A 14,561-nucleotide genomic window follows, 5' to 3' on the forward strand; every position below is an offset into this window, starting at 1 on the left:
CCCGGCCCGGAGCGCCCCGCCCAGGCCCCGCCCCGCGCACGCCGGCCGCGGCCCGCGTGACCGGCCCCGGTGCAAACAGTGCAGTCAGCTGACTCGGCCAACTGCGCCGTCATCCCGGCTATAAGCGCACGGCCCCCCGGCGCTCCGCTCGGCCCCGGCCCCCGCCACCATGCAGCCCCCCGGTCTGCTGCTGCTCGTCCTTGGCCTGCTGGCTGCGCCCGCCGCCGCGCTCGTCAGGTGAGGCCCTGCGACCCCGTGCGCCCCCGGCGCCCTCCGTTCGCCCCGCGCTTTGGAATGCAGCCGTGCCGCCCGCGCGGCCTCCCCCGGGGCCCCCGCCAGCCGGCGACCCTTCTTCTCCACCGCCATGGAGTCAGACTGGGGGGGGCAGGGGGCTGCAGGAGGGAGGATGGCTGAGGCCCAGGCTGACCGAGCCTCCCCAGGGCGGGTGGGATCGCGGTGCCTGCACCCAGGGCCCACCGTGCGGAAGCCAGGAGACCCAGGTGGCCCCCAACAGCCCCTGTCCCTGCGAGCCGCTTTCCCGCTTGGCTCCCCCTGTGCCCGCTGTGAGCTGGGCGTGGTCGCGCTTGGTCTGTGCCGGGGGGCTCTGACCACAGCGCTCCGGCGGGAGACCCTCTGACCCGAGGAGCCCCGAGTGTTTCAGAGACGGAAGGGAGTTAGCCTAAGGAGAGGGTCTGGGTGAGTGGCCCGGCTGCAGTAGGCTTCCCCACTGGCACCTGCCCTAGTGAGGACCACACGTTCCTCAGGCCCAGGGGCCTGTCCCCCTGTACCAGGTGAGCTCGTCATCCGCCGGGCCAGCATCGGGGCTGTGCCATGCTGTGCCAGCCAGGCTGAGGACGGGCGCCACCCCCCACCCGCCCACTCTTGCCAGGCAGCCTGCTTTCCCAGGTGGGGGAGGGGTGCAGTGGGCCAGCCCCTTCTGGTCCCGCACCCACCCTTGCCCCCAGGGCCCTGGTGCCAGGCCTGGGAAGGCATCCTTGCCCCTCTGCTGTGGGCCTTTTGCCTGTGGGCAGGTGGGTGAGGTCACAGAGCCGTGGGAGCTGGCTGGGGGCCGAGTGGGACTCAGCCTTGCCAAAAGGCCGTTCTGCGTGGGCTTCAGCACGGGCTGTGGCTCGGGGGCATGTAGCCCCAAATGGAGTCTTTGTGGGCAGGCAGCTGCAGGGCTGCGCCTACCCTGGTGCCGCCCAAAAGCCTCCTCTCTGGGGCTGGATGGCTGTGGGGAGCCGAGTCTGTGGCTGTTTGGGGCCGGGCAGCCAAACCAGAGCTCCTCACACCTCCTCCAGGTCCTGTGGGACTGATGGCACCACCTTCCTGGGTTACTGGAGGGCGTGTCCCCTTCCCCCAGGCAAGAACCTTGGACTCTAACAGCCTACCAGGTCTTAGGCAAGAGTCCCATTTTCCTGAAGCATGCCCTTGGCATGCCAGGAAGGGCCAGCTGTGACCTTGAACTCCCAAGTCCCCTTGGCTGGGAGGACCTTCCATCCAAGTGTTGGAGTGTGCTCAGGGGTGCCTGCCTGTCCCACCTGCACTGTCAGAGCTGGGAGCAAGTTGAAACCCAGGAGCCAAGGATCCAGGCCAGGGGACCCCATGCACACTAGAACCAGGCCACCTGACCTCAACCCCATGCTCTTTCTGCCCAGGCAGACCGCCAAGGCCGGGAGGCAGGGGCTGTCAGTGGGGGCCGCGGGCATCTCAGAGGGAGGCACAGCCAGAGGCAGAGACCCCTAGCACCCCAGCGCAGGCCTGGCCTTCCCGGGGTCTGCACCATGATGGGGACAGAGGGTGCATCAGCAGGAAATGAATTCACTACTGTGAGGGCCCCGGAGGGTAACAGGGTCACGTTGAAGGATGGCCAAGGAGGGCTTCTCAGAGGTGGTGGCGTCGAAGTCCCATCTGATGGCCAGGCATAGCCAGCCCAGGAGGCCAGACAGGGAAGTGGGGACCCTCTCTGCGCGGAGAGCAGCAGATCCAGAAGGCAGGTGAACGGGCCCCCTCGGAGGGCGTCGGGCAGAAGTGACGGATGGACAGCGACACTCTAACAGACCTCACAGGCACAGAGTGGGGACAAGGGATGGGAGGTGCTTTTGGACCCCCCGGTGGCTGAGGGTGCAGAGGTGGAGGGGGAGGCGAGCCCTGATGAGCCCCCTTCCCTCCTCTTGACAGAATCCCGCTGCACAAGTTCACCTCTGTCCGCCGGACCATGTCGGAGTTGGGGGGCCCCGTGGAAGATCTGATAGCCAAGGGCCCCGTTTCCAAATATGCCCAGGGGGTGCCCAGTGTGACAGGGGGGCCCATTCCGGAGATGCTCAGGAACTACATGGACGTGAGTATGGGGGTCGTCCTCTTGGGGCTGGGGCTGGGTGGACCGCAGACACTGATTTCGACAGCCGTCGGCTTTTAAGAAGGGTTCTGCATAAGCAGGCAGCAAACACTCAGCTCAGCAACCCAGGGTTTTGCAGGATTCACCAGCTCCATGGGGGGAAGGGCTTCTGCTCAGCCACGCCCTGCCCTGCTGGGTGCCCCTCCCACTACCCCTGCCCAGTTGAGCACTCCCACCTGTGTCCCCCTGTGGGGGCGGGGAGGGCAGGTTGGGGTGCCCGTAGCTCCTCCGTGACCTCTCCCCCTGCGTACCACTGACCATCACTGATGTCAGGAGCTGTCTTGTTCCTGAGGCCAGCCTGTGGGCATGGGGGACAGGGTTATCGTCTGTAGATAAGCGAGCTGGGCCCAGGGCCATCAGCTGGGTGCGGAGGAGCCTAAATCAAACTTAGGCCCCAAGGGGCTGTGGGGTCCTTGAGCTCGGGTCATCTGGGCCTGCCTGCCCAGGCGTAACTAAGGGCTCTGGAGCTTTTTTGTTTTTGCCTATCCTGCTGGAAGGCCTGGCGCCACCCTTGACCCAGTCCTGCCTCCTTCCCTTCTTCCTCTTTGATCAGCAGCCAGCACTGATCATGCCCAGTGCTCCTTGAGGGGCAAACAGGCTCGGAAGTGGGACATCTTGTAAGTCCCATACCGAGCTGGGGCTGGGTCAGCCTGGTCCTAGCTCGGGGGTCAGGTCCTGGGACCCAGCCTGGCACCTCTGGGGCTGCCCAGCTGGCATCCTTCTGCGTGGCCTGCCCCCGAGTGGTGGGGACCTAGCTCCTTGCTGCCATCCAGCCACCGGTCCACCTGGGGTTGGGACAGGTTTCCGTGCCCTCTGTCCTGTCTGGCCAGAGACCCAGCCGTGCCAGGAAGCGGTGGCCTCAGAGGCATGTGACTGGGCTGGGGGGTGGGGGCATCCTCCTGTGGGCCTGACTGACCAGTTCCTGATCCCCTAGTGCAAGCTGTGTGGGTACACACACACACACACACACACACACGGAGATTTGCTGAGTCATCCCCCAGCCCCCCAAATCTGGACACTTCTGCTAGGTCATGAGGTAGCAGCTGCTGGTTCTCCTGGAGCCAAGTGGCAGGAGAGAGACTCCCGCAGGCACTGGAGCTGGAATCCCTGGGTGACCTGGGGCCCGGGCTCCCTCCCCAGAGAAGGGGACGCCCAGGCAGGCAGGCAGGCAGGGCTCAGGTGGCCCCAAGCTCACACCTGTCCAAGCATCCGTGTCCTCTGACCTGTGAGAGCACCAAAGACGGGGTTTCCCTTTGAGGCTCAGAGGGGCACGTGCCCCCTTCATGCTCACCTGAGCCGTGGATCAGCACCCGGGGCTTCCCCCAGGTTGCCCTCCCCCCTCCGCCATGTACCGATGAAGAAATTGAGGCCCAGGGTAGTGAAGGCAGAGTGTCTAGGCAGTGAGAGACTCTGAGCTAACACTTCCGGCCTCCAGGGTGTACCCCCTGCCTTCGGCCGCCCACATGCCTCTACCGGGGAGCCCTCCAGGCTTGGCCCGGTGGGGCAAGGGCAGGGTGGGAAGGAGGTCCCAGAGGCAAGCCCTGACGTGGCCCCCACTGTGGGAGGAAGTCTCCCCTGCTGGGGCCCTGGGGCAGAAGGGTCTTCCAGGGCTCAGGGATGGCCAAGCCGATAGGACCGCTGGTTTCCTCTTTCAAGTGGGGTGGTCTTCCAAGCTCACGTGGTCAGGCGGGACCCCCCGAAGCACCCGGGTACAAGGACCGAGGGCTGGGGAGGGGCGGGAGCACGTGTGGACCCTGGGTGTCCCTCGCCTGGCTTGGGCCTTCCAAAGTCTGGGTCCCAGGACAACCCGGGGCGGCCCTGACGGACCCCGCTCCCCTGCTCAGGCCCAGTACTACGGGGAGATCGGCATTGGGACGCCCCCACAGTGCTTCACGGTGGTCTTTGACACTGGTTCTTCCAACCTGTGGGTCCCCTCGATCCACTGCAAGCTGCTGGACATCGCCTGCTGTGAGTCACAGCGCTGCCTCGTGCGGCCGGAGGGGGCAGGTGGGGAGGACGGGGCCCAGCCGCCGCCTCACGTGGGTGCATGCTCTCCCCCGGCCGCGGGGCCGCCCCGTCCCCAGTCCAGGTGGGGCCAGCAGGGCAGGCCTCAGGCCCTCAGTGGGCCGGCCTCAGCCTTTCTTGGGCAGTGCACTGCTCTGCCTCTCGGGCACACCGGACGGGCCTGGCCCCTCTGCCCCGCCCCAGGGCACCCCGCTTTCCGGGTGAACCTGTTCATGCCAGCCTTGCTTCTCGTCCGGGCTGGGACCAAGGTGGCCGGGGATGGGGCGAGCCAGGTCAGACCACTGCTGGCTGAGACCGAGCCTGGGGTCACAGGCCCACCCCGACACTGGGAGCATGGCTGGTGGGGGGCTCCGCAGCGGGTGGCGGGGCCCGGCTGGGGCGGCGGGCTGATGGGCTTCTGGGCTTCTGGGCCGGCACAGGGATCCACCACAAGTACAACAGTGGCAAGTCCAGCACGTACGTGAAGAACGGCACCTCCTTCGACATCCATTACGGTTCGGGCAGCCTCTCTGGGTACCTGAGCCAGGATACCGTGTCGGTGAGTCTGGGGCGAGGCTGCTCCTGGGCCCTGGACACTCAGAGGCCTTGGTGGCCCCTGCCCCACCCCAGGGCTGCGCAGCTGAGCCAGAGCCAAAGCCGGGAACTGTGGAGGAGCTTGGTGGGCCTGGCTGCACAGGGGTTGGGCAGCAGGCCTGGCCCCGTGTGTGTGCACTCGCGTGTGCTCGCGCGGGGGGACGGCCGGGAGGGCTGTAGGGGAAAGTGGGCCCACCAGAGCTGGGGGCCTGGCTCTGGGACCGGGACCTGGGGAGGGATCCACGGTGAGGCTCCTCCCGGGGTCACGGAACCAGTTGGGGGGCTGGCTTCTGTTCCGATGCCTTGGGTTGGAGGTGTCTGCTGGGCGCTGAGGCCTAGGCCCTGTGGACGGGGTCCCCGCCACTGGCTGGGGACCTGGGGTCGGGGAGGGCAGAGGTGCGCCGGGAGCCCCTGTAGAGGACACTGGAGGGCCATCCAGGCACCCTGCCTGCCACAGAGAATCTTTGGGGTGAGGTGGATGGGCAGGCCCTGGACGGTTCTGCCCGCACCTCTGTGTGACCTCTTGGTATGCAGCGACCGGGAAGGGTCCGGACTGGGAGTCCTGGGGGCGGGGGAGCAAAGTGGAACACAGCCCCCGGCCCCCCAGCCTCCAGCCCTCCATCCCCAGCCGGACCGGAAGGCGGCAGGGTGTGGCCCATGCCCAACCAGTGTCCCCCTTGTCTGTCCCTTGTCTGGACAGTGGAGTGGGCCATAGTGGCTGGGGACCTTCCTGCAGAAGCACTGCCCCTCCCCTGTATCCACCTGCCCTCTTGGGGTCTCCGCCTCCTGATCTCTGTGGGCCCAAAACAGTATGTTGCCTATCACGCTTTCTTTTTCTCAGTGTCAGGGTGTCAGCCCCAAACAGCCGTTTCTCCCCACATCCTGCTCTGCGTCAGCCGCCGCCTGGTTGCGGTGGGGGAGAGGTGGCGTGGCCTTGAGTCTGCTGACTTGGGTCATGGGGTTCCAGTAGCCCAAGGGCAGGCACAGGCCTGGGTGGAGCCGGCCCCGGGCCAGAGGTCAGAGCTGAGCTCGAAGGCCACCTGTCTGTGCTGACTCGGATGAAAACCATGTCCTGACAGCCATGGATTCCCACGTCCCTGTCCCTGCTGTGTCCTACCCAGTGTTGCCAGCCCTTCTGGGCTTGTGTGCAAGGTGGCGGGTGACGATTGAACGGGGCTTGTCGCTGTGCGTGCACACGCAGGGCCCGGGGGTTGGGCTCCGTGGTTCCTGTGGCCCACTGACCCCCCCCCCCCCCGCCCCCCAGGTGCCCTGTAAGTCGGCTCTGTCTAGCCTGGCTGGCATCAAGGTGGAGAGGCAGACCTTTGGGGAGGCCATCAAGCAGCCGGGCATCACCTTCATTGCGGCCAAGTTCGATGGCATCCTGGGCATGGCCTACCCCCGCATCTCGGTCAACAATGTGCTCCCCGTCTTTGATAACCTGATGCAGCAGAAGCTGGTGGAGAAGAACATCTTCTCCTTCTACCTGAACAGGTGGGGTGGGAGGGGCCCAGGCCCCGTCTCTTCCCCACACCTCACCCCTCCTCCCAGTTCCATGCAGCTGCCCGCCTCCCCGTCCACCCTCCAGGCACCGGGCCGCGGCTCCTGACCTGCGGCCTCTGACCGGAGTGGGGACTGGCCAGCCTTTTACAGACGAGCAGGAGGCTCTCTGGGCAGGCGCTGGGGTTGGGGTTTCCCGTCAGGAACGGCTCGGGCTGTGGGCCCAGGGTCTCGCTCAGTGGGCCTCCCTCCTGGAGAACCAGACTCTGGTCAGGGCTCATGGCAGCTCCTCTTCCCGGGTCCTCAGCCCGGCCTTCCCTGGGTCTGACGGTGAGCAAATGTGGCCCCTGAGTCACTGATGGCCCAGAGGGGACAGAGCTATGAGCCGCAGTCTGTGGTCGGGCCTCTGGAGGTGAGGGGCCTGGGGGCTTTCCAGGGGAGGTGACCCCAGTGAGGCCTGAAGGCCAGACGCTGCTAGAGGGAACCCCGGGTGGAGAGTGGCCCCCACCATCCGTCCCTGGCAGCAACGCCGACTGTCCCAGTGGCCCTTGCCCCACACGGAAGGGTGGGTGACCAGTGTGCCGTGCCCTTGAAAAGGGGCCCCTCGCTCTCCCCTCAGGGCGGTGCCAGGGGTCCCGATGCGGGTGTGCCGAGGACAGAGGTGTGGGCTGCGTGTGAGTGGGCGGCCCACCGACCACGGGTGGTCACTGCACCACACGCCCCCTCCTCACCCCACAGGCCCACTTCCCCTCAGGGTCCAGCCCCAGGCACTCCGGCTGATTCCGGCCGCAAGCCTCTCCTCTTGCCCAGCTCCTGGCCTCGGCGGGGGTGCTGCCCTCGGGGGTGAATACTCAGCAGCTGCCTGAGGCAGAGCCACCCACCGGAGGCTGGATGACCGCACGCTGGGGAACGGAGTGGGGTCTGTCCCTGTGAGCCCTCAGGCCCAGGGTGGGCAGTCAGGGGAAGAGGACGCAGGGGGCTGGCCAGGCCCGGGCTCAGGGCTTCCTGGGGGGGCGGGGGGGGCGGCGGAGGGGCAGGGCTGCGGGTGGGGAGCAGACAGGAGACAGCCCTCTGGTTTCCACACTGGACTTCGGAGGTGAAGGCTGGGGGGAGGGCTGGAGGCCGCCGGTCGTAGGGGGAGGACAGGGTTTGGCCTGGTGTTGCTGCGTGCGGACCGGCCGGGAAGAAGGCGGTGAGCTCAAATGCCAAGTCTGGAGAAGAGCCTGGAGGCCGGGGCAGGGCCAGCCATGCAGGCTGAGTGCAGGAAAGCTGAGAGGTGAAGGGGGCGCGGGAGCAGTTGGGTGAGGATGAGGGCATCCTTGGGAACAGCAGATGCAAAGGCCCCAGGGCAGGAATGAGCTGGCTCAATTCTCAGCGCTGCCCAGTGCCTCCTCCCAGAAGCCCTCCCTGGTGTGTTCTCAGGCAGACGTGGTCCCCTTCCTTGGGCTCCTAGCTTTCACTTTCCTGTCGCCCGCTAGCCTGACCCCGGCTAGCGGGCCCCTCTGCTGGCTGAGCAGGAGCTTGGCCTGTAGGCCACACAGCGTGGGATCAGAGCCCCGCTCCTCAAGGAGAAGGAATTCCTCCCCCTTCTCATGCCCCCTCTGGATCTTTCCATCTCTGCAGCTCCACCCACCCCTTCTGACGTGGCCCCAGCTCGTGCCTGTCGGGCCCGCGGTCAGGCTGGACGCATGGGGTGGGGGTGGGGGTGGGGGTGGGCAGCCCCCCCACCCGGCTGTGCTTGAGGAGCAAATGCAGCTGACTCCGCCCCTCTCTCCTCCCAGGGACCCCGGCGCGCAGCCTGGGGGTGAGCTGATGCTGGGCGGCACGGACTCCAAGTACTACAAGGGCTCCCTGTCCTTCCTCAACGTCACCCGCAAGGCCTACTGGCAGGTCCACATGGAGCAGTGAGTGCTAGCTGGGGGGCCGCGCTTGGTTGTGGGGGAGCGTGGTGTGCGGGGCTCCGCCCAGCCGCCCGCTCAGCTGGGTAGCTATGGCCCTTGGGCCCCCTGGCCCCGGGCGTCCGTTGCCACCTCCTGGCGCCCAGCTGAGCTCCTGGCCCCTGGGCTCTGGCTCTCTGCTGCCCGAGACTTGGAGGCTGGCAGTTAACCTGCTCGTGGCCTCTTGAGCCCCCAGCCCACCTCTGTTCACAGCCAGAGGGGAGGAAAGGGTCCCAGCAAGGCTGCGGCCTGGAGGTAGGACTGCCCCCGCCCCCGCGGCCCACCCTGAGCGCGAGCCCAGGCCCGGGTGTTCACACCCCCTCCCCCGCAGGGTGGATGTGGGCAGCAGCCTGACTCTGTGCAAGGGGGGCTGCGAGGCCATCCTGGACACGGGCACCTCCCTCATTGTGGGCCCCGTGGACGAGGTGCGCGAGCTGCAGAAGGCGATCGGGGCCGTGCCGCTGATCCAGGGCGAGGTGAGCGGGCTGGGCTGCCTGGGCGGGGTGCCCCAGCCGCTGCCCCCCACACTGCCCCGGAGCTGCTCCGTCTTCTCTCCCTCAGTACATGATCCCCTGTGAGAAGGTGTCCACCCTGCCCAAGGTCACCCTGAAGCTGGGCAGCGATCCTTACACGCTGTCCTCAGAGGACTACACGCTCAAGGTCCGTGGAGGCCGGGGGCGGGGGGGCGGGCTGGCCGGCCGGGGCGGCGGGCAGGGTGCTGACCACCGTGGCCGTCCCAGGTGTCGCAGGGCGGGAAGACCATCTGTCTGAGCGGCTTCATGGGCATGGACATCCCCCCGCCCGGTGGGCCGCTCTGGATCCTGGGTGACGTCTTCATCGGTCGTTACTACACTGTATTCGACCGGGACCAGAACCGCGTGGGCCTGGCCGAGGCCACCAGGCTGTAGCCACCCGCCCGCTGGGGAGGAAGGAGTCCAGCAGGAGGCCAGCCACCCCCGCCCTCCCGGCCGCCCTTGCCACACACACTCACGCTCAGACTCACACTCACAACCCAGCTCAGCAGGCGCCGGCCTGCCGGGCCTGCCGTTTCATTCTGTGGTTTTCCCCAGCCCTGGTTGCACAAATGCCGCCCGCCTGTCTGCCTGTCTCGTGTGTCTGTCTAATGGAGGGGCAGGGTGCGGGACAGCCAGCAGGCTGATCCAGAGTGTGGAGCCCCTTCAGTACCTTGGAAGCCCAGCCTGGCCTGGCAGCCCATCCGTTGCGCATCCCAGGACCACCCTCCCCCACCCGCCCCCAGCCTGTGTCTCAGGGGCCTGGCTGCCCAGCCAGGACCTCTGGACTGAGCCCCCACCCCGAGCCAGGCTGTTCTCTGGGCTCCGCTGCCACCTGGCCTGGGGTCCAGAGCTGGGTGCTGCCGGCCCCCCTATCTTCCTGTGTGGGCCCAGCAAGGAAGGGGCCAGCTCAGACCTGAGGACAAGCAGGAAGGACTTGGAAGGGTCGGGGCTCAGAGACAAAAGCCAGCCTTGTGACGCCTTGGGGTCATCCTGGGTCTCGACCCCATCCAGGAGGGCATTCGCTGGTCCAGGGTCAGGGAAGAAGGGGAGGAGGGGGCCTGGTGCCACCTTCTCTGCAGCTGCTCCTCTCTTGAGCGACCGGGAGCCAAAGTTGACATGAAAATACAGTTGTTTGGGCCTCTTTTTTCTGTGTTGGCGTGTTTTGTGTTTGGTGGGAAGGGCGGCTCTAAATCTGGACATGGGAAGGAGCCGGTGTGGCTGGTGAGAGGCCCTTGTTCCCGAGGCCTGACTCACAGCCAGGCAGGGGGAGAAGCTTTGGAGGTGCCCTGGCTCCCAGACCCCAGCCCCCCTGCCCTGCACAGGGGACCCTGGGGGCTTTAGCTTGCTGCCCGGCCTCACCGGTGGAGGGCTGGCTCGCCCAGAGGCTTGGGGCAGTGACCACCAGCAGGATGTGGCCTTGGTGGGAGGCTGCAGGGTGGGGCTGGGCGAGGTTGCCAGGGCCTGCACTGAGCACGGTTTTCAGGGAGTGGTCCAGGTGAGTGCCTGCCATGCTTCCCTACGATGTTCCACCAGCAGCAGGGACCCGGTCTTCCGCAGCCCCCCTGACACCCCATGAGAGCCTAGGATAGGAGCCTGTGCAAGGCTGATGGTGAGGGGGCAGCCTGCCTCCTGGGCCTCCTGGCCAGCACCTGAACGCCGTCTGCAAAGCAAGCTGATGATGGAGCAGGCCAGGCCGGGGGCCTGTAGTCTCGGGTTCAGGGATCCCAGTTAGGAACTCCCTCAGGCTGCAGTGACCTCCCTGGGGATCTGGCCTCTTGGGAGTTTGCTGAGGGGTGCTTGGGCTCACCTGCCCAGAGGCAGCTACACAGCCAGGAGGTTTTAGGGGATGAACAGGAGCTTGAGAGCCACTGGGACAGAATTCCCTTGGCTCAGCGGCTCTGGACTCTTGCCTGGGGCCCACCCCCTGCAGGTGTAAGGGAAATGGCAAATATGACCCATGTCACCGTCCTGGTGCCTTCTCGGCCTTCAGTGCCTTGGCTGTCACTGGCCTGGCCCTAGGGGGCCAGGGGACTGCACCCCAGGGCCAAGTCCTAGCTGGCACCTTTAACAAGCATTCAGCCAGGATTGCGCGGAGGCCTATAAACACGTGTGCCGTGCTCTCCGCACTTGAAATCCGAGCAGGGAGACGGCAGAGCCGCAGGGCCTGGCAGGGCAGTTGGGGAGACAGTGTCATCCAAGCCTCTGTGTCCTGAGAGAGCTGGCCAGGAAGGAGGCAGCCTCCTTCAACAGCCCCCCCAAACCCCTGGTGGCTGCCCTGGGACCCGCCTCCACCCGCCAGGGCCTGGCGGTGCCTCCCCAACTCTGCTGGCCCTGCAGTTGTGACCCTCAGCTTGGAGGCCACCTCCGTCTGCTCTCTGGGAGGTGGGGACAAGCACAGCGGATGCCCCTGGTCCCTCCCCAGGTGCTGTGTAGATGAGCACAGGCTGAGCTTCCAGCCCCCAACCCGCCGTCAGGGCGCCGAAGCTCCTGCCCAGAGCCCAGGACCCGTGCGACTGCCCTGGGCTGCTGGCTGGGATCCTCTGGCCCCTAGCATCTGCCTCCCGGCTCAGATCCAGCCTCTATGACCCAACCCTAAGCCTCTAGTCTGACTAGAAGGTGGGAAGTAACAGGGCATTCCTCGCCAGGGCGCTGGCGGGTCCCCACGGGGAGCTCAGCTCAGCGCCTGGCATTCGTCCCAGCTGGCTTGCCATGCTCTGCACCAGCCCAGCAGGCCCCGGTGGGCATTTCCTGCCTCTTGCCCTTGCCTGGAAGACGCCCGAATGGAGTCGAGCGCCTTCCCTCCCCTACTGGGAGGAGGCCAGTGGGGGCTAACGTGCTCCCCCCGCCGCCGCTCTGGGTTCCGGGGCCCAGGGAGAGGGAGCCTCAAGGCCGTCTGGAGCAGGGGGCCCTGACTCCACCCTGGGACCTGGAGCAGGCCCCTGGGGGCCAGGCGCCCCTCTCCTGCTGTCTGAGGACCAGCTGGACTCCTGTGCCGACCAGCCCCATTGGCCACGGCTGGCAGCCTGCCTGCCCACAGCAGCCCAGGGCCGAGCCTGTGGCAGGTGGGACGGTGCCCGGCCCCAGGTGAGCTGGTGGTGTGTGGAGCCGACCGCGGGCAGGCCGCACCGTAGGTCAGGCTCGGCCTGAGGCCTGTGGGTGCAGGTGCCCCTACGTGTGGCCCTTGGGAAGGGGGCAGTGGGTGTGGCATGGGGGAGAACTGAATCCTGATCCCCCCCCAGTCCCCATCCTCCCTCATGCCTGTGGGCTCTTGGACTGGGCCTGCCTCTGCCGAGGACGTGGCCAGGATGGGGGGTAGCCCTGGTGCCCGGGACCCCTCCCACTCACAGGGGCTTTTATCAACCTCCTGGAGGTTTCTGGGGTTCCTGACAGCCACAGATGAGGCTGGGCCAGGGGGCGGGGGGTGGGGCTGGAAGGGGAGGGCTCGGGGAGGGGCTGGGGCCTGTCCAGCGAGATGGGTTCCGGGAAGGCCTCAGACTCAGAGAGGTTTGGGGAGAGCAGGGGTGGGCAGAGGACTGGGCATAGGCGGGCAAGGATTGCTCCTGAGAAGATCCAGGCTTGGAGGAGAGGCTTGTGGAAATGGGGAGGCAGGTTGAGCTGGTCAGGCGGCAGCCAGGGCTTCTGAGGGGACAGGGTCTTGGGGAGGTGGGGAGCTGGGGAAGGAAATCTAGGGCCACCACACATAGGCGCAGCTTCTGGGGGGCTTTGGAGGGTCTGGGGTCTGTGGAGGCTGGTGGGCTGGTGAAGAGGGCACTTGCAAGGTGGGGGGGGGGCGTGTTCCGGGAGAGGCAGAGAGGGCTAGGGCTTCTTTCTCCCTTGCAGATGGGACTCACTGGGACTTTTGCAGGAAGGAGAGGTCATCTGGGGACACGTGTGAGAGAGAGCGAGAGGGTGTGGAGTGAGTGGAGGCCCCAGAGGGGTCTGGGGCTGGGCCGGCAGGCGCTGGCTAGAGGAAGGGGCATCTGCAGGGGACACGGCCCACGTGGGACCAGCAGGGCTGGCAGAGGCATGGACAGGCGAGTGGAAGGAGACAAGGGTCATTAGGGGCTTGGAGAAGAACATCTGGCCCCATGGGCAGAAGGGACCAACCAGTGAGAGGTAAGGGCCTTCAAGACTGAACTAGGTGAGGGATGCAAATTCAGGAGGTGGGGCTGGGTGCTCTGGGCTGGGGTGTGTAGGGTCAGATCTGGGGAAAGGGGGTCAGGAGTTTCCACAGGGGTGGGCTCAGAAAGGACGGGGCCACATCAAGGCTCAAGGAAGGCCGGACTTGGTAGCCTCCAGGGCTAGGGCCTCTGTTAGGGGCAGGACTGTGCAGAGGTGGGTGCTGGGGTTGGGGCTCAGAGAGGTGCTACCGTTGGGGGCCGGGCGCCTGCAAGGGGCTTGGCTGGGGATAGGGGTGTACAGGAACAGGAGAGCAGATGGGGGCTGGGCTAGGTGCAGGGATGTGCTGGGGAGGGGCACAGGCTGGGGTACCTGGGCTCTCTAGGGTGGAGGCTCTGCCAGGCCAGGACTGGTACTTGAGGAGGGGTGAGGACTGAGATGTGGGGTGGGTAGGGACCCGGCAGTCTGAGAGGGGGCAGCGGAGGGGAAGGGGCTCAGATAGCCATCCCGGTGGCTGGGGTGGGGCAGAGGAGGACAGCAGGAGGATGAAGGGGCTCCATCCTGGAGAGACAGAGGGGAGAGAGGCTGGGGGCTCGCAAGTGGGAGGGGCAGGGAGGCGAGAGAGGCTCAGCGGTCGGGCACACCGGGTGGCACTGTAGGAGGACCCATCCCCGCAACCCCCGCCGGCTCTGCAGCCCCCGAGGGTCCGGCTTCCGGCGGCGCCCCCGGCCCCCACCCTGCGGGCGGGAGGAGGCGGGGAGGTGGCTGCGCCCGCCGGCGCCGTGAGTCAGGCTGGGGCTGCGGCCGCGCGGCCGGCCTGGCGCTGCGGAGGGAGCGCAGGAGCGGGGACAGCGGCGCCGCCAGCCCCGCGCGCTCCCCCCGCCGAGGCCGGGCTGCCGGGACGCCGAGCTGCGGGGCAGACAGCGAGCCGCCGGCCGGCGGAAGGACGCGCGCACCGCGGCGCAGGGGTCGGTCCGCCCGCCGAGGAGTCGCCAGCAGGTGAGGGCGCGCGGCGCGCCGTCCGTCCGTGCGGCCGCGGCGGCCCCGGGCCGGGTCGCGGGGTGACGGCCGCAGACCCCCCCCCCGGGGGGGGGGGGCGCAGGGCGCGGACGCCTTAGTGCCTGGCTGGAGAAGTGCGCGTTTCGCAGAGTGTCCTTGTGCGTCTGTTTGTGGCACGCGCTGGGTGGCTCCCTGCGAGCCAGAGCGAGCGCTTGGGGTCCCCGCCGCCGCTCTGGGCCGGGGTTGGGGGCGGGGACGACGCGCACGAGTTTGGGGCGCCCGCAGTGGCCGTTTCCACCCCCGGGCGATTGCGTCCGAGCCCGTGTGGCTGTGTGTGTCCACGCTGCGTGTCACAGTGCGGAGCTGTTTACCTGGAAGCATCTCAGCACACGGGTGCGCCCGGGGGTCTGGAGAGTCTTGGTGGTCCATGTCAGTGTTGTCAGCCTGCAGGTGCTCCGGAGAGCTCTGCTCATTCTGCCAGACAGTGGCCGAGACGCT

The 14,561-nt window shown here is 67.2% G+C and overlaps 1 protein-coding gene across 1 annotated transcript; it reads left to right on the plus strand.

The window, feature by feature from the left end:
* Positions 1-65: 65 nt before the first annotated feature.
* Positions 66-10,090, plus strand: CTSD (cathepsin D). Its single transcript, XM_035013584.1, has 9 exons — positions 66-237; positions 2,182-2,341; positions 4,243-4,366; positions 4,843-4,961; positions 6,261-6,487; positions 8,275-8,397; positions 8,762-8,906; positions 8,992-9,090; positions 9,171-10,090. Exons 1-9 carry the CDS (start codon positions 170-172, stop codon positions 9,336-9,338), a joined length of 1,233 nt encoding a protein of 410 aa, XP_034869475.1. The 5' UTR covers positions 66-169; the 3' UTR covers positions 9,339-10,090.
* Positions 10,091-14,561: the final 4,471 nt, after the last annotated feature.

This window comes from Mirounga leonina, unplaced genomic scaffold, assembly GCF_011800145.1.
Source record: "Mirounga leonina isolate KUSES-001 unplaced genomic scaffold, KU_Mleo_1.0 Mir_166, whole genome shotgun sequence".
Lineage (NCBI taxonomy): Eukaryota > Metazoa > Chordata > Mammalia > Carnivora > Phocidae > Mirounga > Mirounga leonina.